The following is a 23,658-nucleotide window of genomic DNA, read 5'->3' on the forward strand; positions in this document are numbered from 1 at the left end:
GACATGGTGAGACCCCGTCTCTATGAAAAATTAGTCAGGTCCGTGGTGGCACGCACCTGTGGTCCTAGCTACTCAGGAGGCTGAGATGGGAGGATTGCTTAAGCCCAGGAGGCCGAGGCTACAGTGAGTTGTGTTTGTACCACTGCCCTCCAACCTAGGCAACACAGTGAGACTTTGTCTCAAAAAAAAAAAAAAAGTGTCCTAATTTAGATGATAAATTATATGACTATCTATAATACATCATTTATACATAAAATAGTGCCTGGTACGTGGCAGATGCTCATTAGCTATTTATTAAATATAAATGGTCATCTTATAACCTTATAAAGAATTATAAGCATTTTTCTATATGACAAATTAATTCCTGGAAAACCTCACATTTATCAAATCTCATACTGACAATAACAGGGTTAGGGCAAACTGAAAACCTGTGAGACTTTGTAACCAGAGCTCTAATAAAAACAATAACTGGTGGAGGCAAAATGCCAGAAAAAAATGCAGCAGAAATGCCTGGTTAAAGGTGCTGAGATAATGCAGATGTAGTGGAGTTCTGAGCCAGCGGGGCTGCCATTACGGTGGGCACAGGAAGAAATGCAACCTGTCATGAACTGAGAGCCACACAAGGCTGGGGGATGCACGTCAGGAAGGCACACGAATATACACTCTCATTCTTAATTTTAATAGAGCTGAAAAGACTCCCACACATGCAACAGCTGAGTGAAAAGCTTTTTCTTGTTGATAATTATAATTCTATTTCTACTATTCCAGCTCCTCTTACCTAAGAAAAAAAATCACATATTAATAAACAGAATTTCCACATTATACTGCTATCATTCCCCTATTTACCAACTACATATATGCTAATTTGTGTCAAAGAGAACACTAACGGCTCCCAAACTTGCCAATTAGGGGTCCACAAACTACGTCCTGTGGGCCAAATGCAGCCCACTGCATGTTTATTTAAATAAAGTGTTATTGAAATCCTGCCATGTTTACTTGTTTACATATCGCCTATGGCTGTTTTTGCCCTATAAGATGGAACTGAGTACTTGTTGAGTTGAGATCTTATGGCCTGCAAAGCCAAAAATATTTATTCTTGGCCCTTTACAGAAAAAGTTAGCAGACTACTCTTTAGATCACCATGAATTTACAGAGGGGGCACAAAATGTCCTCAAAAAAGATGTTTCCCCAATTCCCTGGCCAAAACTTAAAAAAGGAAGGGTACAGGAAGTATTTGTCAATGGAGAACGGACTGTTGGGAGAACCTGTCCCTCAAGCCTTGCAGCAGACACGATAGTGGCAACATTGCTTCATTCCTTCTTTTTTGTTGTTGTTGTTTTGAGACAAAATTTTGCTCTTGTCGCCCAGGCTGGAGTGCAGTGGCGTGACCTCGGCTCACCGCAACCTCCACCCAGGAAAATTTTGCTCTTGTCACCCAGGCTGGAGTGCAGTGGCGTGATCTCGGCTCACCGCAACCTCCACCCAGGAAAATTTTGCTCTTGTCACCCAGGCTGCAGTGCAGTGGCATGATCTCGGCTCACCACAACCTCCACCTCCTGGGTTCAAGCAATTCTCCTGCCTTAGCCTCCCGAGTAGCTGGGACTATAGGCACGCCCCACCACGCTCGGCTAATTTTTATATTTTTAGTAGAAATGGGGTTTCACCATGTTGGCCAGGCTGGTCTCAAACTCCTCCCCTCAAGTGATCCACCCACCTTGGCCTCCCAAAGTGTTGGGATTACAGGTGTGAGCCACCGTGGCTGGCCAACATTCTTCTTACAACTTACAAAATCAACAGCCCAGTTCCACAAAAGCAATAGCTGCTGCCATCACTTTCACTCCTGCTGAATTCCCAGGAGCGTGGGAACAGAGATCATCTGGGACACACATGTAGCCTAAAAGTTAAAGAACTCTTTCTGTATTGTGATAATCATTGTCATATGTGAATTTCATAATTTCTTAAAATATGTTATCTATTTGCTTCCTTGCTAGTACTCATGTTTAAATTTATGGCTATAATGTTAAGGGAGAACCAGCATTATATCGTTTTAGGAAGTAGGTCTGCTTAAGAAATAAAACTGGTACTTCTTTCTCCAGTGAAAAACACTATCAATTAAGGTTTTGAAGCCTTTAAATAGGTAACAGAGACCACAAAACGTGGGGTTTTAAAGAAACCACTTATGTATTCCTTAAAGTATAAACAGCCCACATATTGTTATTTTATCCAATAGTTGTTCGACTTCCACTTTTCCTAATAGTTCATCCTACAGATTGCTGTGAATTAATTGTACTTTTCTGGATCCTTTTAGATAGTTCCACATTTTTCAAATTAAAGTGGTATTGCTTAAGCCACTATTCTCTCATTTATCAAATGGTGAAATTTATCCCATTTCTCAATCTACATATAACCCTTTCTAAATAATTTGTTTGTTGGTATTGCCCCTTTGAGGGCACAGCAACCTACAATGCTAGACTGCATAAAATGTGTCTCACTCCTATAAACAAAATGACCTCGGCTGCTCAGGTTTCATGGAGCAATTAGGTTCTACGTAAGCACAGGGCCAGGAGGACCTGGACTAAAGTGGAAGGGAAAGCTGGAATTGCTGGTTGTCACCTGGTTGTATCAACACAGGAGGGGAACAGAGGGTTCTAGTTCACTGAGCTTCCAAAGAGCTCCCCCACACATGGTAGGTACTTACATCTCTCACAGGTTTGTCTTCCTTACTAAAGTCATAAGCTCTTCCGAGTTTGTAACAGTAAGGACAATATTTATCATTGTATTCCAAATGCTAAAGCTTATACTCTATGGGGATAAAACAATAATCAAATAATTGCTCTATGAAAGTGTGAGATAAATGATCTGAGGGAGAGAAACAAACTTTTGTGAGAGCACATAGCAAAGGACTCTGACTTGCCAAAGGAGTTCAGAAAATACATCCTCAAGATTTAAGCTGATACTTGAAGGCTGAGCAGGCATGAACTAGGGGAAGGGGGGCTGGTAGGGAATAGTATTTCATTTAGAGAAGACATCAATGCAAAGGACCTGTGGCAGGAGGAAGAGAAAGCTGAGAAGCTAGAACACAGGGGGCAAGGGAGGAAAGTTACACAAGATAAGGTTGGATGAGGAAGGTAGAGGTGAGACCATGCAAAGCCTGAGGTCATGGTAAGGAGTTTGGTCTTCATTCTTTGAATAATACCAAGAGATAGCAGGATTTTAATCTAGGGGTGTAGGGTTATAGGGGTGTAGGTGTGTGTGTGTGTGTGTCTGTGCGTGCGTGCACGTGCTCATCCAATTCTCATTTTGAAAAAGATCATTCTGGTAAAAATATTGAAAATGAACACTGCGGGCCGGCATGATGGCCTGCAATCCCAGCACTTTGGGAGGCCGAAGAGGGTGGATCACCTGAGGTCAGAAGTTTGAGACCAACCTGGCCAAGACGGTGAAACCCCATCTCTACTAAAAATACAAAAATTAGCTGGGCATGGTGGTACATGCCTGTAATCCCAGCTACTCAGGAGGCTGAGGCAGGAGAATCACTTGAACCTGGGAGGTGGAGGTTGCAGTGAGCTGAGATCACGCCACTACACTCCATCCTGGGACTCTGTCTCAAAAAAAAAAAAAAAAAAGAAAAGAAAAGAAAATGAATGCTGCTACAAAAGGAAAGGACTGTTGAAGGCTTCATAATCTGTTAGACGAATAAAGAAAATACTAAAGTTTATTTGGTGGAAGGAAGGAAGCAAATTAAATTATATGTTAAGCTGGGTACAGTGGTATAGGTGTAGTCCCAGCTACTCAGGAGGCTGAGATGGGAGGATCATCTGAGGCCAAGAGTTTGAGTCCAGCCTGGGCAACACAGAAAGACACTGTCTCTAAAAATAACAACAATAACAAAGAAAACCACACAACTAAATAAATAAATAAGACAAATCAATTCCTGGTCAGGATGCCAATAAAATCAAAGTCTGAAAGACTGATGGTCAAAATTAGCCAAAGGAATGGAGTCCAAGGCTACAGATGCTAAAGACCATCAGGACCCAGCAATAACCTCAGTCAGTCCCTCTTCATCCTAAGGTGCTGCAAAGCAAAGTACAAGTTACATGAGTTGCTTGGCATTCTGAAACACAAGAGCAGAGGAACAGACAAAGCAGCACAGAAAATCATGCTATATTCTACTGTTGTAATGATTCTGGTCTAGATGGGCACATGGCAAAGTAAAAGACCTTCAATCTGAACGGAGAGAATCCCTAAATCCCGAAGCTGCTGGTTGTTGCTCTGAGCAAGGATCCGTAGCCGCTCTGCTGCTTCCCGGGGGATGTTGAATGTCACACGCACGCTGTTCCAGGGCTCCACCTTCTGTACTTTTAGCTTGCTGGACTCTTGATTGTGAAAGAAAAAGAATTATATTAATAATCTTTTAGCCACCAGAGGAGATGGAATTAAAAAACAAACCAAAAGAGCAAAAGAATAAGGTGGAGCACCAGCTTGGAATAGCTAACAGAGCATATGCTTTAGAGCCACAGACTCAAATCTAATCCTAGCTTTGCCACTTAGCACCTGGGTGACCATGAACGAGCTATTTAACCTTTCTGAAACTTATCTTTTTCTTTTCTAAAACTATGAAAAAACTACTTTATATGATTTTTGGGTACAAATTAGATAATATATGCAAAAAATCTAGCATAGTACCTGGCACACCACAGGCAATGAATGGAAAGCCGTAAGATGGAGAAAGGACCATAAGAAAGAAGAGAGAGGTTAAGTTTAAATTAATAGAATAGGCTCATGCCTATAATCCCAGCACTTCGGGAGGCCGAGGCGGGTGGATCACGAGGTCAGGAGTTCAAGACTAGCCCAGCCAACATAATGAAACCCCGTCTCTACTAAAAATATAAAAATTTGCTGGGCATGGTGGCATGCACCTGTAGTCCCAGCTACTCGGGAGGCTGAGGCAGGAGAATTGCTTGAACCCGGGAGGCGGAAGTTGTGGTGAGCCAAGACTGCGCCACTGCACTCCAGCCTGGGCAACAAAGTGAGACTCCGCCTCAAAAAAAAAAAAAAAAAAAAAAAGGTAAAGGACAGTTCTCCAGAAAAGATACACAAATGGCCAATAAGCACATGAAAAAATGCTTGACATAACTAATCATTAGAGAAGTGCAAATCATAATGATAAGATACCACCTCACCACCATTACCATGGCTACTATCAAAACCACAGAAAATAAACAATGGTGAAGATACGGAGAAATAGAACCTGCGGGGCACGGTAGCTCACACCTATAATCCCAATAATCCCAGCACTTTGGGAGGCTGAAGCTGGTGGATCACTTGAGGTCAGGAGTTCGAGATCAGCCTGGCCAACATGGCAAAACCCCGTCTCTACTAAAAATACAAAAATTAGCCAGGCATGGTGGTGCACGCCTGTAGTCCCAGCTACTCAGGAGGCTGAAGCCAGAGAATCGCTTGAACCCAGGAGGCGGAGGTTGCTGTGAGCCCAGAATGCACTACTGCACTCCAGCCTGGGTGACAGAACAAGACTCCGTCTCAAAAAAAAAAAAAAAGAAACTGGAACCCTTGCGCACTGTCAGTGGGAATGTAAAAGGATACAAGCTGCTGCGGAAAACGACAGTTTCTCAAAAAAAATTAAAAATAGAATTACCACATGATGCAGCAATTCTACTTCGGAGTACATACTCAAATGAACTGAAAGCAGAGTCTCAAAGAGATATTTGTACACCATATTCATAGCAGCATTACCCACAATAGCTAAGATATGGAAGCAACCCAATGTCTACTGACAGATGAATGAATCAGTAAAATGTGGTATATACATACAATGGAATATTATTATATTATTATTTGAGATGGAATCTTGCTCTGTCACCAGGCTGGAGTGCAATGGCATGATCTTGGCTCACTGCAACCTCTGCCTCCCGGGTTCGAGCAATTCTCCTGCCTCAGCATCCTGAGCTGGGACTACAGGTGCATGCCACCACGCCCAGCTAATTTTTGTATTTTTAGTAGACACAGGGTTTCACCATGTTGGCCAGGATGGTCTTGATCTCCTGACCTCATGATCGCCCGCCTCGGCCTCCCGAAGTGCTGGGATTACAGGCGTGAGCCACTGCGCCCAGCCACAATGGAATATTATTAAGCCTTAAAAAGGAAGGATATCCTGCCACATGAATGGGCTTTGAGCATCTTACGCTAAGCAAAATAAGCCAGTCACAAAAAGGCAAAATTCCACTTATATCAAGGAAGTAGAGTAGTCCAAAATCATAGAAACAGATAGTAGAAGGGTGGTTTCCAGGGACTAGGAGCAAGGAGGAAATGGGGAGTTGTTATTCAATGGTTAGAGATGTTCAATTTTTTTTTTTTTTTTGAGACGGAGTCTCAATCTGTCGCCAGGCTGGAGTGCAGTGGCGCAATCTTGGCTCGCTGCAACCTCTGCCTCCCGGCTTCTAGCAATTCTCCTGCCTCAGCCTCCCGAGTAGCTGGGACTATAGACACCCGCCACCATGCCCGGCTAATTTTTGTATTTTTAGTAGAGACGGGGTTTCACCATGTTGGCCAGGATGGTCTTGATCTCTTGACCTTGTGATCCACCTGCCTCGGCCTCCCAAAGTGCTGGGATTACAGGCATGAGCCACCACACCCAGCCAGAGATGTTTAATTTTACAAGATGAAAAGAGTTACATCCTGGCTAACATGGTGAAACCCCATCTGTACTAAAAAATACAAAAAATTAGCCTGGTGTGGTGGCGGGCGCCGGTAGTCCCAGCTACTTGGGAGGCTGAAGCAGGAGAATGGCGTGAACCCGGGAGATGGAGCTTGCAGAGAGCCGAGATCGCACCACTGCACTCCAGCCTGGGTGACAGAGCAAGACTCCGTTTCAAAAAAAAAAAAAAAAAGACAAGACAAGACTTAGGGCGACACATGGTGGTGATTGTTGCACAACATTATGAGTACATTTAATTTCCACTAAACTGTATACTTAATAATGGTTAACATGGTAAATTTTATGTTACGTGTATTATACAATAAAAAATACTTTTTAAAAAAGTTAAGTAATTGAGGAGGTATTATTAATTGTAGTTACATTTTACAGATTGGAAAGCAAATCCCAGGCACAGTTAGCTGATAAAAAAGTTATTTGGCTGCGTGCAGTGGCGCATGTCCGTAATCCCAGCACTTTGGGAGGCCGAGGCGGGCAGATCACTTGAGCTCAGGAGTTTGAGATCACCCTGGGCAACATAGTGAGACCTCATCTCTACAAAAAATAAACAGAAAATTAGCTGGGTGCAGTGGCGTGCGCCTGTAGTCCCAGCTACTTGGGAAGCTGAGGTGGGAGAATTGCTTGAGCCTGGGAGATCAAGGCTGCAGTGAGCTGAGATCATGCCACTGCATTCCAGCCTGGGTGATGGGGTGAGACACTGCCTCAAAAAATAAATAAAAAATAAAAAAAGTTATTCAACAACCTCAGGCAAAACAATTTTCTCTTTTGTTATTAACTCAGCTAAACTGAATCTTCTGTATCCTTCATTCAGTTATACATTCTAATATTAAGATAATGGTCATTCAACACCTGTGAAAAGAAGGAAAAAAGAGATAACGGTCATAGAGGAATATGCTTTCTCAAAATGAGAAATATCTAAGGATAGAGGAAAGTGCCTACATGTTGCCTAAAGCCCCTTCCAGCTCTTAAACCATTGTACATTGAATGTTAACTTTTCCAGACATGGAGTTCACTTGTTCTAATGTGGAAAAAAAAAACAGGGAAAACTTGCTAAAAGGAATGAGATAACACAATCATAGGAATTTAGAAAAGATTAGACAATATTTAGTCCAAGACTATTTTACAGGAGAGGAAACCAAGGCCCAGAAAGGCTAAGTGATTTGCTCAGAATCCTGTGGCTAACTAGTAGCATCAGAGATGACATTAAAACCCAGCTCTGATTCTCAGGGCAATTTCCTTTCCATTACATGTAGGCCTCCAAACAGCAAAAGGCAGGAAGTTTGGGGATCCTGGTTCCACCAATCATAGACACTGCAGGACTTCTTCCCACTCTGAAGTATGTTGGAATCTTGTACATATTCTACACAAACATCAAATTTGCTTATGGTATTAACACTTGTAATATGCTTGCAGAAAAATCCATATTCATAACAGTTATATCTTATCAAAATCTTTTTAAACTTCCATATTTGAGAGATTTGACTTAAAATATTTTTTGGACCAAGAATATAATCTGATAGCACCATAAATCTAGAGTTGGTTATTTTTTATTTATTTTTATTTTTTTGAGACAGAGTCTCGCTCTGTCACTCAGGCTGGAGTGCAGTGGCATGATCTCGGCTCACTGCAACCTCTACCTCCCAGGTTCAAGCAATGCCTCAGCCACCCGAGTAGCTGGGATTACAGGCACCTGCCAGCACGCCTGGCTAATTTTTGTATTTTTAGTAGACGAGGTTTCACCATGTTGGCCGGGCTTGTCTCAAACTCCTGGCCTCAAGTGATCCGCCCACCTCGACCTCCCAAAGTGCTGGGATTACAGGCATGAGCCACTGCGCCCACCTTTATTTATTATTTATTTTTTTTAGACAGGGTCTCACTCTGTCACACAGGCTGGAGTGCAGGGGCACTATTAGAGCTCACTGCAGCTTTGACCTCCCTGGGCTCAAGTGATCCTCCCACCTCAGCCTCTCGAGTAGCTGGGACTACAGGTGCATGCCAACATACCCAGCTAATTTTTGTATTTTCTGTAGAGATGAGGTCTCTCTATATTGTCCAGGCTGGTCTTGAACTCCTGGGTTCAAGTGATCCACCCAACTCAATCTCCCAAAGTGCTGGGATTACAGGCATGAACTACTGTGCCTGGCCTAGGTTTGGTAATTTATTTGAAAGCCATAAATAAATTGAATTAGCAATATGTAAACAACAGAAAAATGTGGTAATTAATGAAGAGCAATGAACAATTTCAGGCCCAGCAAGACCTTTATAATATATAACTATGATTATGGTTACAATGATGTTGATAACTACATGAAAAATTCTTAATTGTATGCTAAATAACGCATAACTATGGAGAACCTTGTACAACACAGTGAAAAGCAGTTGAAAAAACAACAGCTTCCGTCCAGATAACAAATCTCAAAAGATAAAACCCCCAAGCCTTAAAAGAAAGCTAATTAGCTCTTGATCAATTTAGGATTTGTGATAAAAGGAATAAATCTAGGCTTTTCACTATGTCCGAAGGGATTAGATAATTGTGCTAACTAGAATAGAGAACGTCTAAATCAAGGTTCAAAACCACAAATGCCCGTAAGATATGGACAGGTAATCTAAATGTGTGAAGAAGCCAGATGGGAACTGTGGTGAAGTGGGGCTGCTCTCAGAAGCAGCTGCTACTTCGTACCATCTGGGAGACAGGGAGAACTCAATGTTATCAGATCTTCCTATTTTTAAAGACAAATGTAAAAATCCCGATTTTCATGCAATATAACTCAATTTTTAAAGCACTGGCAATGAAACTCAAACACTGAAAACAAACTAAATCTCAAACACTAACGTGGGCCAAATAACAAATGCCTGCAGACTGGATCCAGCAAGCTGTCAGCTAGTGACTTCTGACATAAAAGTTAAAGGAATAAATTTAAAGTATATTATAAGCAGATTCATGGAATAATAAGTTTTCTAAGCTTTAAGGGTCCTTAAAGATTCAGTTTAACCTTTTCAATTTACAGGTAAGGAAAATGAAAACCAGAGAGTTAAAAACAAATAAATTTGGGTCTTGAGAATTACTTTTATCCACTCGAGAAGATTATTCAACAATTACCATAATAAGCAATACTTTATGTTCAGTTCTTCTATGTACTTAAAAAGAAAGAAAACATGTATATTTTTAAAATCCTAAAATTCCACCTCTGTGCTTAAATTCAGCCTTTTGACCCAATTTAACAAACTTGCTTTGTAAAACTCAAGATAACCATGGAAGGGCAAACATTTCAAAAACAGTAACAGGAAGAAAAAATAATTAAAGCAAATTACCCATGTGTAACAAATTGGGCACGTTTTTCAATATTGCATCTAATTTCCATTTGAAGTCTTTATCATCTATATTTCCTTTGAAGGCCACAAAAATTGTGGAATCCTCCAAAATACTATCACTTTTTGTGTCATCATCTTCTAGTCCAGAGTCAAAATCCATCTCTGAGTCTTCCATTGTTGATGAACACAAGGAAGTATAGATGTCTTCTAAGTTTGGAAGGTCATCCAAAACCATGGTGAATATTATTCCAGAAGCATATGCCAAGAGGACAATAAGAAAACTTCTGAAAAGAGAAGATGCAAAAGAGCATTACAATGCATAGTTATGCATTCAACAATGTATAATTCATAGTTCTATGAAAATTATAATTTATTTGACAATAAGAAAATACTATAAAAATTAAGAAATTACAGAGAAGATAAGCTATTTTAATTATGACATTCTAAAACAATTAGTTCTTACAGTTACCAAAAATAAAAATACACTAGTCTTAAATTTAACATTCTTTTTATTATGTTATATGCTACTTTTTTATAAGCTAGAATGTCAGGAGAAGGGAACAAAGGATCACAAGAAAATAAAACAAGTACATACTTTTTGAGAATTATAGGCCTTTGGTTGACCCCACAGAGCAAGGGGCTCCCCAAGACTCCCCCTACTTCTGTCTTGACAAAAGCTTAAAAGGAGCCAAGGTTTCTAAAGCCTTCTTCTTTCTCCAAACTACAAAGCACAACCAGACCTGACTAATAGCAACTGGATGATTACCTAAAATTCTGAAGTCTTTCATGAACCATTTTAAACAACTTTTAAAGGGTTATTAACAGTGGAATGGCTGAAAATAATGATTCTGAAATAAACACTTAAAAATTCTTATATGAAAGGGCTGGGCGCAGTGGCTCACACCTGTAATCCCAGCACTTTGGGAGGTCAAGGTGGGCAGATCACTTGAGGTCAGGAGTTTGAGACCAGCCTGGCCAACATAATGAAACCCTGCCACTACTAAAACACAAAAATAAGCTGGACGTGGTGGTGTATGCCTGTAATCCCAGCTACTAGGGAGGCTGAGGCAGGAGAATTGCTTGAATCCAGGAGGGTGGAGGTTGAAGGGAGCCGAGGTTGCGTCACTGCACTCCAGCCTGGGCAACAGAGCAAGACTCCGTCTCAAAAAAAAAGGGGGTTGATATGGACAGGTAATCTTTATGGAGGTAAAGAACTGTGTTCCAGACAGAATTAAATTGCTTCCTAAATTTTAGATATAAAGAAGTTACATTTTCTGCTATCTTCAGGTATGCTGCTTACCAAAGAGTACATGTATTAAAGATCACACAGTGTGGCCATTTCCTCTGTTAGTTTGGGGATTGAAGATCACATACTTAACCCAAAAGTAAATGAATGAACATTAATTTTCAGCATTTGCGGTAAGCAAAAATGGCATGGAAACCTAAGAACCTCCCACAAATGTTCTAATAAAATAATTCCTTATAATTTTAACTATAATACAACATTGATTGATTGATTGATTGAGACAGAGTCTCACTTTTTTGCCCAGGCTGCACTGCGGTGGCACAATCTCGGCTCACTGCAACCTCCACCTCCCAGGTTCAAGCAATTCTCCTGCCTCAGCCTCCCGAGTAGCTGGGACTACAGGCAAGCACCATCATACCTGGCTAATCTTTTGTAGTTTTAGTAGAGATAGGGTTTTGCCATGTTGCCCAGGCTGGTCTTGAACTTCTGAGCTCAGGCAAGCCATTCACCTTGGCCTCCCAAAGTGCTAGAATTACAGGCATGAGCCACCTTTTATTTATTTATGGCACTTATTTATTTATGGCACATGTCCAGCCTTTATTTATGGCACTTATTTATATTATTAAAGTATTACGAATTATTACTTTATACTTGTAACTATAATTACAAGTTTCTTAAAAAAAAGATGGATAAGAAAATTAATCCCCTAAAAAGCAACTATATTAGGTTGGTAGGATCATTGATAAATTTTATTTTCCTATTTTCCAAATATGCTGCAAATCATTAGGAAATACAAAACTGCTGTAATATGGTTATATTCCTTGCATAAATGAAAAAAAGTAACTCAAACACCGTTTAACTTTTTTTTTTTTTAATTTATTTTTTTGAGACATGGTCTTTCTCTGTTGCTGGAATGTAGTGGCAAAAACATGGCTCACTGCAGCCTCAACCTCCTGGGCTCAAGTGATCCTCTCGCCTCAGCTTCCCAAGCAGCTGGGGTTACAGGCGTGTACCACCGTGCCCAGCTAATTTTTAAAATTTTTTGTAGAGATTGGATCTTGCCATATTGCCCAGGCTGGTCTCAAACTCTTAGGCTCAGGTGATCCTCCCACCTTGGCCTCCCAAAGTGCTGGGATTACAGGCATGAGCTACCATGTCCAACCAATTTTTCTTTTTTAAATAGTGAGGCTGGTGGATGGCTTGAGGGCAGCAATTTAAGACCAGCCTGGGCAACACTGTGAGACCTTGTCTCTACAAAAAATAAAAAAATTAACTGGGTGTGGTGGTGCATGCCTACAGCCCCAGCTACTCAGGAGGCTGAGGTGGGAGGATCCCTCAAACCCAGGAGTTCGAGGCAGCAGTGAGCTACGATAGTGCCACTGCATTCCAGTATGGGTGATAGCAACATTTTTGTCTCTAAAAATAAAAATAAAATAGGCTGGGCACGGTGGCTCACGCCTGTAATCCCAGCACTTTAGGCGGCTGAGGTGGGCAGATCACCTGAGGTCAGGATTTCAAGACCAGCCTGGTCAACATGGTGAAACCCCGTCTTTACTGAAAATAGAAAAATTAGCTGGGCATGGTAGCAGGCGCCTATAATCCCAGCTACTTGGGAGGCTGAGGCAGGAGAATCACTTGAACCCTGGAGGTGGAGGCTGCAGTGAGCTGAGATCGCACCACTGCACTCCAGCCTAGGGGACAAGAGCAAGACTTCATCTCAAAAATAAATAAATAAAATAAAATAAAAAAATTACTACTGACTAAACTTCAACAGCAAAGGCTTTCCAAAAACCAACCTAAGCAATCCTTGGGGGAAAAATTCTTCTGTTATAAGTAAATATGGCAAAAATACTTCCAAATATGAGCAGAGCACCTTGTGTTCTGGCAATTATATCCTTTTCTAGTGCTATGACTGTTACAATGAAACTGATTTGGGTGGTTAAGAAACAACAGCAGGGTCAGTGGCTCATACCTGTATCCCTAGCACTTTGGGAGGCAGAGGCAGGAGTGCTGTTTGAGCCCAGGAGCTCCAGACCAGGCTAGGTAACAGCGAGACCATGTCTCAAATTTTTTAAAAATTAAAAAAAAAAAAAAAAAGATACAACAGCAGTCAGAAAATCTCAAATTAATACCACTGCCCTTATTTGATTGCCATCTGCATTTTACAGATTTTTAATAAACTTTAGAGGTAATTAAACAAAACTAATGAAGATTTTTAGGGCTTAAAAGTTGCTGCTTAGCAGGAAAAATGATGACTGCCTAAAAAACTATGACTATTTAGCAGCTATTCCAAAGTTGGAACAACTGCAAGAAAACATCTTAAAATCTAAGAAACATTTTCCAAAAGAATCTTTAACCAGAAAGGAGACTAACTAAAAAGCCTGGACTTTGATAGTCTCCCTAAACAGGTCGTTGGTCATGACATGAGGACTATGTATCTAGATCTGGAAAATCTTCTACTGGCAGATACAGGAATTGTCAGTTTAACAATACTATGGGCAATACACAGTACTTAAAAAAAAAAAAAAAACAGAGAGAAATTGAAAGTCAGTCTATGAAAAATTGCTGGCTTTCCCTCCAGAAAAAATAATTTTTAAAGAAACTTGTTTGGTTGGTAGGCTATTTATTACTGCCTCAATTTCAGAACTTGTTAATTGGTATATTCAGAGATTTAATTTTTTCCTGGTTCAGTCTTCCTGGTTCAGCTGAGAGTGTATGTGTCCAGGAATTTATCCATTTCTTCTAGATTTTCTAGTTTATGTACATAGAGGTGTTTATAGTATTCTCTGATGGTTGTTTGTATTTCTGTGGGGTCAGTGGTGATAGCCCCCTTATCATTTCTGATTGTGCTTATTTAATTCTTTTTTCTTCTTTATTAGTCCTGCTAGCGATCTATTATAGCTAGTGATCTATCAATTTTTTTCAAAAAACCAGCTTCTGGATTCACTGCTTTTTTGAAGGGTTTTTCACATCTCTATCTCCTTCAGTTCAGCTCTATTCTTGGTTATTTCTTGATCTTTTGCTAGCTTTGGGGTTTATTTGCTCTTCATTTTCCAGTTCTTTTAGTTGAGATGTTAGGTTGTTAACTTGAGATCTCTCTAGCTTTTTGATGTGGGCATTTAGTGCTATAAATTTCCCACTTAACACTGTTTAACACTGTCCCAGAGATTCTGGTATGTTGTCTCTTTGTTCTCATTAGTTTCAAAGAACTTCTTCATTTCTGCCTTAATTTCATTATTTACCCAAAAGTCATTCACGAGCAGGCTGTTCAATTTCCATATAGTTGTGTGGTTATGAGTGAACTTCTTAATCTTGAGTTCTAATTTGATTGTGCTGTGATCTGAGAGACTGTTATGACTAAATAGGATTCCCTATTTAATAAATGGTGCTGAAAGAACTGGCTAGCCATATGCAGAAAATTGAAACTGGACCCCTTCCTTACGCCATCCTTACAAAAATTAACTCAAAATGGATTAAAGACTTAAATGTAAAACCCAAAACTAAAAAACTTCAGAAGAAAATCTAGGCAATACCATTCAGGACATGGGCATGGGCAAAGATTTCATGATAAAAACGCCAAAAGCAACTGCAACAAAAAAATTGAAAGTGGGATCTAATTAAAATAAAGAGCTTCTGCACAGCAAAAGAAACTATCTTCGGAGTGAACAGACAACCTACAGAATGGGACAAAATTTTTGCAATCTACCCATCTGACAAAGGTCTAATATCCAGAGCCCACAAGAAACTTAAATTTATGAAAAAAAAAAAAACCAACCCCATTAAAAAGTGCGCTTTCAGGTCTCCCCTGCCTCCAATCTTATTGTCCTCCAATCTGTCTCCAGACAGCAGCCACAGGGATCTTTTTAAAACACAAAATAGGCCAGGTGTGGTGGTTCAGGCCTGTAATCCCAGCACTTTGGGAGGCTGAGGTTGGAGGATCATTTGAGCCCAGGATTTTGAGACCACTCCTGCCAACACAGTAAGACCCCGACTCTATAAAAAAAATTTAAAAATTAACCAGGTGTGGTGATGCACACCTGTAGTCCCAGCTACATGGGAGGCTAGGGTGGCAGAACTGCTTGAGCCTGGGAAGTCAAGGCTACAGTGAGCTATGATTGTGCCACTACACTCCAGCCTGGGTAAGAGAGCAAGTTCCCGCTCTTAAAAAAAAAAAAAAAATTAAAAGAGATCAATTTTGGAGATGGCTTAATAGGCCTAGGAAACAAGTTATTGAGGAAAAACCTCAAAACAAACTTTGCCATTTACAAATTAACCTGTATTTGATGCAGGACCGGCAAGCCTCCAAAGTGGGGCTTAGCCTTGAAGCGTTCTTGGCTTCGCCCAGGAAAGAACTTAAGGGTGAGCCAGGGTAGGGTAGAAGAAAACAGCTCTATTGAAGCTGCAGTGTTACAACTCTGTGACTGCTCCTGCAGAGCAGGACTACCCCATAGGCAGTGTGCTGAGACTAGCAGCTCAGAGCAGTTTTGCAATTATATTTATACCTAATTTTTTTTTTTTTTGGAGACAGTCTTGCTCTGTCACCTAGGCTGGAGTGCAGTGGTGTGATCTCAGCTCACAGCAACCACCGCCTTCCAGGTTCAAGCAATTTTCCTGCCTCAGCTTCCCAATTAGCTGAGACTACAGGCAGATGCCACCACGCTTGACTAATTTTTTGTATTTTAGTAGAGATGGAGTTTCACCGTGTTGCCCAGGCTGGTCTCGAACTCCTGAGCTCAAGCAATCCGCCCACCTTGGCCTCCTACTGTACCTGGCCAGCAGTTATATTTATATCTACTTTCATGTATTTCATTTATTTTAATTTTTTTGAGATGGAGTCTAGCTCTGTCTCGCCCAGGCTGGAGCGCAGTGACACATTTTAGTAGAGATGGGGTTTCACCGTGTTGCCCAGGCTGGTCTTGAACTCCTGACCTCAGGTGATCCACCCGCCTCGGCCTCCCAAAGTGTTGGGATTACAGGCGTGAGCCATCGTGCCTGGCCTATACCTACTTTTAAGCATGTAGATTAACAGGTGGTTTATGCAGAAATCGCTAGCAGAAGTATGGTAACTTTTGGGTAGTCAGGTCATTGCCATGGAGAGGGGTGGTAAGTCTTGGGTGTTGTCATGGTAATGGTAAACTGACATGGCACACTGGTGGATGTGTCTTATGGAAAGCTGCTCCTGCCCCATCCCTGTTTTAGCTAGTCATCAATTTGGTCTGGTGTTCAAGCCCTGCCTCTGGAGTCGATTTCCACCTCCTACCTCATATTTAGGCTTAACTGAAGGACATGTAGGTTTTAAAGTTGAAGATTAAATAAACAGCCTGTAATTCCAGCACTTTGAGAGGCCGAAGCAGGCGGATCACCTGAGGTCAGGAGTTCAAGACCAGCCTGACCAACATGGAGAAACCCCGTCTCTACTAAAAATACAAAATTAGCCGGGCATGGTGGCACATGCCTGTAATCCCAGCTACTGGGAGGCTAAGGCAGGAGAATCACTTGAACCTGGGAGGCCGAGGTTGCGGTGAACATAGCGCCATTGCATTCCAGCCTGGGTAACAAGAGTGAAACTCCGTCTCAAAAATAAATAAATAAATAAATCTCTTTAGCAGGTTGATGTTTTGCCTTGGTGTGCCAATGAATTGCTAGATTATGTGTCAAGTTCAAAGCATCTGAAAATTTCAAGTTACAACTTACAAAAAAGTATATACTATAGGTTACGTGGAAGCCTGATATTAGGAAATCAACAATTCATCTTAAGTGCTGTATGAAGCAGCATCTAGAAAGCTTTATTCAACAAACTTTGAGGGAACTATGGTAGTAGTAATGAGAAAAGTTAAGTAAATAGCAGTGATCAAATGCAATTTCTTCAAGTTTCAATCTATGGAAGTCAACCAATGACAACAATGGTATCTTTCTTACTCATCTAACAAATAATTTACCTTTAGAAAAATATAAGCATAAAAAGGTTATTGTAAAGCCCTACAAGGAGGAAATCCAACAGTTTTTCTGATTACTGAGGCATCAAATGCCTGACATTGTATTTACAGGTATCTTGATATTGTGTCACAGATTTATCAGCAGTTCCCCAAGTTCCTACTCCAACTTTGCGTAAAGGCTTACTATGGCTAGGTGTGGTGATTCACACCTGTAATCCCAGCACTTTGGGAAGCCGAGGTGGGCAGACGGCTTGAGCTCAGGCTTTTGAGACCAGCCTGGGGAACATGGTGAAACCCCATTTCTACAGAAAATACAAATATTAGCTGGGCCTGGTGGTGTGTGCCTGTAGTCCCAGCAACTCATGAGGCTGAGGTGAGACAATCCCTTGAGCCTGAGGGGAGTGAGGGGAAGGGTGGAGGTTGTGGTGAGCCGAAATTGTGCTACTGCACTATTGCTGCTCTGAGCAACAGAGTGAGACTCTGTCTCAAAAAAATTAAAAATGACTATAAATACTCGGTAAATGTCAAAGTGTTATAGTCACACACAGCATAACAATAAAATAATATTCTTTACGGCAATTATTCCTGCCTTAAATGGAAGAATATTCACTGAAAAACATTAATGTAAAAACAAAATTTAAGAAAGGCCGGGCGGGCACAGTGGCTCACACCTGTAATCCCAGTACTTTCGGAGGCCAAGGCGGGTGGATCACTTGAGGTCAGGAGTTCGAGACCAGCCTGGCCAACGTGGCAAATCCCATTTCTACTAAAAAAAAAAAAAAATTAAGAATAACTCTAAATTACACATATATTCACAGCAACATTATTCACAATAGCCAAAAACTCAAATGTCCATTAACAGGTGAATGGATAAACGAAGTGTGGTAGATACATATAGATAGAATATTATTTAGATATAATAAGGAATGAAGTGCTGATACATGCTACAATGGAGATAAACCTCAAAAACTATATGCTAAGTAACAGAAGTCAGACATAAAAGGTCATATATTGCATAACTCCATTTATTTATTTTATTATTTATTTATTTATTTAATTATTTTGAGATGGAGTCTCGCTGTGTTGCCCAGGCTGGAATGCAGTGGTGTGACCTCGGCTCACTGTAAGCTCCGCCTCCCAGGTTCATGCCATTCTCCTGCCTCAACCTCCCGAGCAGCTGAGACCACAGGCACCCACCACTACGCCCAGCTAATTTTTTTGCATTTTTAGTAAAGATAGGGTTTCACCGTGTTAGCCAGGATGGTCTCGATCTCCTGACCTCGTGATGTACCCGCCTCGGCCTCCCAAAGTGCTGGGACCACAGGTGTGAGCCACCGCGCCTGGCCTATTATTATTTTTGAGACGGAGTCTGGCTCTGTCACCCAGGCAGGAGTGCAGTGGCGTGATCTTGGCTCACTGCAACCTCTGCCTCCCAGGTTCAAGTGATTCTCCTGCCTCAGCCTTCCAAGTAGCTGGGATTACAGGCACGCACCACCATGCCTGGCTAATTTTGTTTGTTTTTAGGAGAGATGAGGTTTCACCATATTGGCCAGGCTAGTCTCAAACTCCTGACCTCAAGTGATACACCCGCCTCAGCCTCCCAAAGTGTTGGGATATCAGCCGTGAGCCACCACACCCGGCCTAATTTGTATGAAATATCTAGAATAGGTAAATTCACAGAGACAGACAGACGGATTAGTGGTTGTGAGCGGGAGGTATAGGGGATGGGGAATGGGACATCTTAATGGTTATGAAGTTTCATTTTGGAGTGACAGACATGTTTTGGAACTAGATAGAAGTGGTGGTTGTAGTACAATGTGAATCTACTAAATGCCACTGAACTGTTCACTTTAAAATGGCTAATTTATGTTACATGCATTTCAACCTGATGCATTTTTAACAACTCAGAACTCAGCCCACTCCATACAGAAAGTAGCACATTTAATTTCTTCTCGAAACATGCTTTTAGAAAAGTATTTTCCCTAGGTAATTTTTCTTGTATCTTTTTACTGCTTTAAAATGTCAATTGTGCACCCATCATGAGTATTCTCTAAGTAGGGAGCAGCAGTCTTTGTCAGTCAGATAAAGATTTACATAGAAGAGTAGCTGCTTGTGGCAACAGCTCTACAGTGCTTGCTTCCTTCTTTGTTCCTAATAGCACTCCTTCTTTCCTCCTAGGATCTGGGAGTGAAGGACTGGTCGTACCTCAATGCACTGCTCACCCTGGCAGAAATGACGGCCTTCTGCTCCTGGCACAAAGCTCTTAAGTCTCAGAATGAAAGAAAAAAAAAACTTTCTAGATACAAAAACTACTTCTCAGTAACTTGCAAATGTCAGTGTCTTTAAGGAAAACCAGCAATAAACTCTTAAATTACATTTAATGTAAACAATGACTGCTTGCCAGAGTAGTCACTTCAACAAACTGAGATAAAAATCTAAGGATGTTAGGGCACCAAGGCACATACACAAACCCCTGTCATAATACTGTACATGAAGGAAATTCTCAAAAGAAGAAGGAGAGAGGGCAGGGAGATGATGCAAAAAATGTTCTAATATTAGCAACTTCTCATGTGGGCTTATGAAGCACTTCTGAAGAGTCCCCTGTGCCAATTTAAACCCATTATGACATAGCTCCCAGCGGGGGACTGCCAGGATCTGTTATTGGAGTGCTATACAAAAGCTAGGAGGGAGGGAAACAGAAATTTCAAGATAAAAACAGTCTAATTTTTGCTGGGCTTTAGCTCACCTCAGATCTAAATACAGCATCAAACTAGAGTTATGTTGAGTTTGCAACTTTCAACATATATTTCTGCTTTTAATCAAAGGTATTTATTTGAAGTACAATATCCTATTATCATTTTAATCAACATAAATTCTAAAAATAAGTATTGTTTACTGGTCTTTCATTGTCTTCTACAGTGAAACCTAAGATTCTCATTTATAAAAAAGATGAGAAACTACATAGTTTGTAGTAAAAACCAGATTTAAAAACAGAAGAATAGCATCTGTATTTTATTAAATGTCTCCAAGAATAATAAATGCATTCTAGACAGTTTTTCCAAAAGAGAGACAGTATCAGAAAAAAAAAAAAAGAATAAGCATTAAGTTGGCTTTATTAACTCTCTTGCATAAGGTTTCACTCACCAAAATCTCTTTCTTAATTTTTATCATTTATCCAGGTCATCTTCTAAGTCCAAAGAAGCTGGCATTTTTAGGGCTTGGATTTCAAGGTAGCAGCCCAGCAGCCAAATCAAAATTCTAAAAACAAACAACAACAACAACAACAAAAAGAGAGAGAGAGAAATAAAATAAAACCACAGTATTATATAGAAATTAAAGACATAACCTATCTTTTCAACAAAAGTCAATGTAAATATCACAAGTTATCAAGTCAGCATTGGCATCTTTAGAGAATGTTAAAATAGGGTTTTCATTAAGTCTACAAAGATTATCTTTTCTGATTTTTTTTTTTTTTTTGAGACAGGGTCTCACTCTGTCACCCAGGCTGGAGTGCAGTAACAGATCATAGCTCACTGCAGCTCAACCTCCTAGGCTCAAGCAATCCTCCCACCTCAGGCTCCCAAGTAGCTGGGACCACAGGCGCATGCCACCACATCTGGATAATTTTTTTGTATTTTTTTTGGTAGAGACGGGGTTTCACCATGTTGCCCAGGCTAGTCTCGAACTTCTGGGCTCAAGCGATCCACCCGCCTGAGCCTCCCAAAGTGCTGAGATTACAAGCATGAGCCACTGCTCCCAGCCTTTTTTGAGATTTTAGGCCACTCATCAGCAAGCATTCAAAGATTGTAGAAGCAAAACTCACAGACTTATACAAGCTTCACTTAAGAATCATAAAACTGTCACTTTAAGCCTTAGAGCCCTCTCCATACCTTCATTCTTAATTCTGTCAAGATTAATTAACATCAGGTCACACTATCTGCATATGCTTAGAGCCCAAAACAAAATATTTTGTACACATACAAAATACAAGACCCGCTTTTCTAACAGGATTTCAAATTTAGCTTTTTAAACTTCACAAAGTTTTAGGTATAAGTTTTTTTCCTATTTTATCCATAATATCTATACATTATATTTTTCATTAAATTTTCAGTTTAAGTCTTGAAATATTTACTGTAGATATAAAACTTATGCATGGAACTTGCATGGTGGTGCATGCCGGTGGTCCCAGCTATTCAGGTGACTAAAGCAGGAGGATCACTTGAGGTCAAGAGTTTGAGGTTACAGTGAGTATGATCATGCCACTGCAATCCAGTCTGGGCAAGAAAGCTAGATCCTGTCTCCAAAAAAAAGTAATAATAAAGCCATAAGAGAAAAGATTGATAAGTTCAAATGCAAAAAAAAATCAATTCTGCAAAGCAAAAAACATTGTAAGTCAAAAAAACAACAAACTAAGAAAAAAATATTTGCAATCATATCAGTGATAAAAGAACAAATCTCCCTATATAGAATGATATAGAAAAAAATATGCATAGGTATGTGTATGTATATGTGCTTATACAGACACATAAAATAAAAAGATCAATTTGGACAAATGTATAAAAATGGACACAGAATATGATCAGAAAATTCACAGAAAAAGAAATACAAACGAACATTCAACATATGAAAAGATGTTTACCCTCACACAAAAGAAGCAAAAAACAATTTTCCACTCATCAGATTAGCAAAACACCAAAAATTTGATAATTTACTGTTCCCAGCAAGGTTATGGTGAAACAGGCACTCTTATTCATTGCTGGCGGTAGTGCAAACTGGTACACCAGCAATTAGGTAATGTCTTTCAAAATCACAATTACAAGCTGGGTGTGCTGGCACACACCTGTAATCCTGGGTACTTGAGAGGCTAAGACAGGAGGACTACTTGAGGCCAGGAGTTCAAGGCTGTGGTGAGCTATAATAGCATCTGTAAATAGCCACTGCACTCAAGTCTGGGCAACACAGTGAAACTTCATCTCTTAAAAAAAATTACAATTGCATAAACTATTAACCTAGCAATTCCACTTCTGGATAGCAATCCTACAGATACACTTATCATCATATAAGATGACATATGTATAGTGTTATGCACTACAGCACTGCTTGTAATAGAAAAGTTAGGAAATTACCCAGATGTCCATCAATGGGACTGATTTAAATTATAGAACATCCATCAAAATGAAATGCAAAAAAAAAAAAAAAAAGAAACACAGCAAGAAGGAAAATGCTGTCTGTGTACTGACACAAAAAGATCTCCAAGATATATTTTTGAGAGAAAAAAAACAGAGTAAACCATTGAGTACCTTGTGCTACTTTTTTTGGGGAAAGGGGAGAAAAAATATTTTATACATGCTAGTGCTAAAATACTCTAGAAAGAAACATAAGACCAATAAAAATGGTTATCTTACAAGGTGAATTTAAAAAATGATGTTATACCAGAGGGAAGGAAGCACTCATACTAATGAGGAGTGTGTTACAAGAACACAGGAGCCAGTTTTAAGGGTTTTCCACTGGGCAAATTTGAGACAATTTGAGTACCAAAAGAGAATAATGACTAAAATTGATATCATGAATAAGAATCCATGAATCTCCAGCAATAACTCAGAGAGTGAAAAACTTTAAAAAAAAACACTTCTTCCCATCATTGGAGGTAACTATGACATTAATGACTTATTCTGAAGATTGATAATTAAAGAGAAAGAAATAAGCAATTTACAGCCTTTTTAGAAGGGTTCATCCTCGGTAGAGTGGCAAAGCTCTCTTACAGAAGACTACCAGTTAATAAATGTAGAAGCAAAGAAAGAATTTCAAAATCACCATTTTGCAACCCCAAATGAAATAAATGATTCAGGCAAGGATGATCACAGGTTGCTAAAAATCATTTTTGCATGATCGAAAATTGTTGGAAAACAGGTTACCACAGTGCCAAAGGATCATTCCAGAGATTACTTCCGAATTGCAAAGGGGAAAAACTGAGTACCATTATAATGGGAAGATGTGACAGTCAGTCACCAGCTTAACCTAGTGATCAAACTCAGCAACAATCAAGAGTGAGACTCTTCATTTATGCCTCTTGATGTGATGTAACTTTAAATACACAGACTAAGTTATGATGTATTATTACCAAAAGTGCCTAACCTAGGTCTAAACAAGTCTTCAACGTAATTTCTCCTTCACAGGAATTCAAGAGATAGAGCAACAAGAAAAATCACAAGAAAACGTAATCTGACAGAACTAGAATATGGAACTTGCTACAATAAAACTGGTCTGGTCTCTTCAAAAAGCCAAAATCTTGGGGGAAAAAATAGGGGAAGGATAGAGTTCTAGATTAAAAGAGACTGAAAGTCACAACAACCAACTGCAATGCAGAAATGTTACTCAGATCTGGTTTGAAGAAAACAGTTTGAAATAATTTTTTAGGCAGCTGGGGGAAA

At 40.1% G+C, this 23,658-nt stretch overlaps 1 protein-coding gene across 6 annotated transcripts in view; it reads right to left on the reverse strand.

The window, feature by feature from the left end:
- The window catches only part of NCOA6 (nuclear receptor coactivator 6), a 110,481-nt gene that overhangs the window by 56,931 nt on the left and 29,892 nt on the right, over positions 1-23,658 (reverse strand). For 5 of the 6 annotated variants that reach the window (XR_004668130.3, XM_034947060.3, XM_034947062.3 and 2 more), the window contains exons 2-4: positions 20,372-20,485; positions 10,046-10,329; positions 4,221-4,376 (exon numbers count right to left, since the gene is read on the reverse strand). Coding sequence is in view for 5 of the 6 variants with exons in the window: in XM_034947060.3 (XP_034802951.1) it covers positions 4,221-4,376; positions 10,046-10,280 (391 nt within the window). In the remaining variant the exon portion in view is untranslated. The remainder of the gene's footprint in view (positions 1-4,220; positions 4,377-10,045; positions 10,330-20,371; positions 20,486-23,658) is intronic. The other variant, XM_063600797.1, reaches the window with a different exon arrangement.

Source organism: Pan paniscus, chromosome 21 (genome assembly GCF_029289425.2).
Source record: "Pan paniscus chromosome 21, NHGRI_mPanPan1-v2.0_pri, whole genome shotgun sequence".
Lineage (NCBI taxonomy): Eukaryota > Metazoa > Chordata > Mammalia > Primates > Hominidae > Pan > Pan paniscus.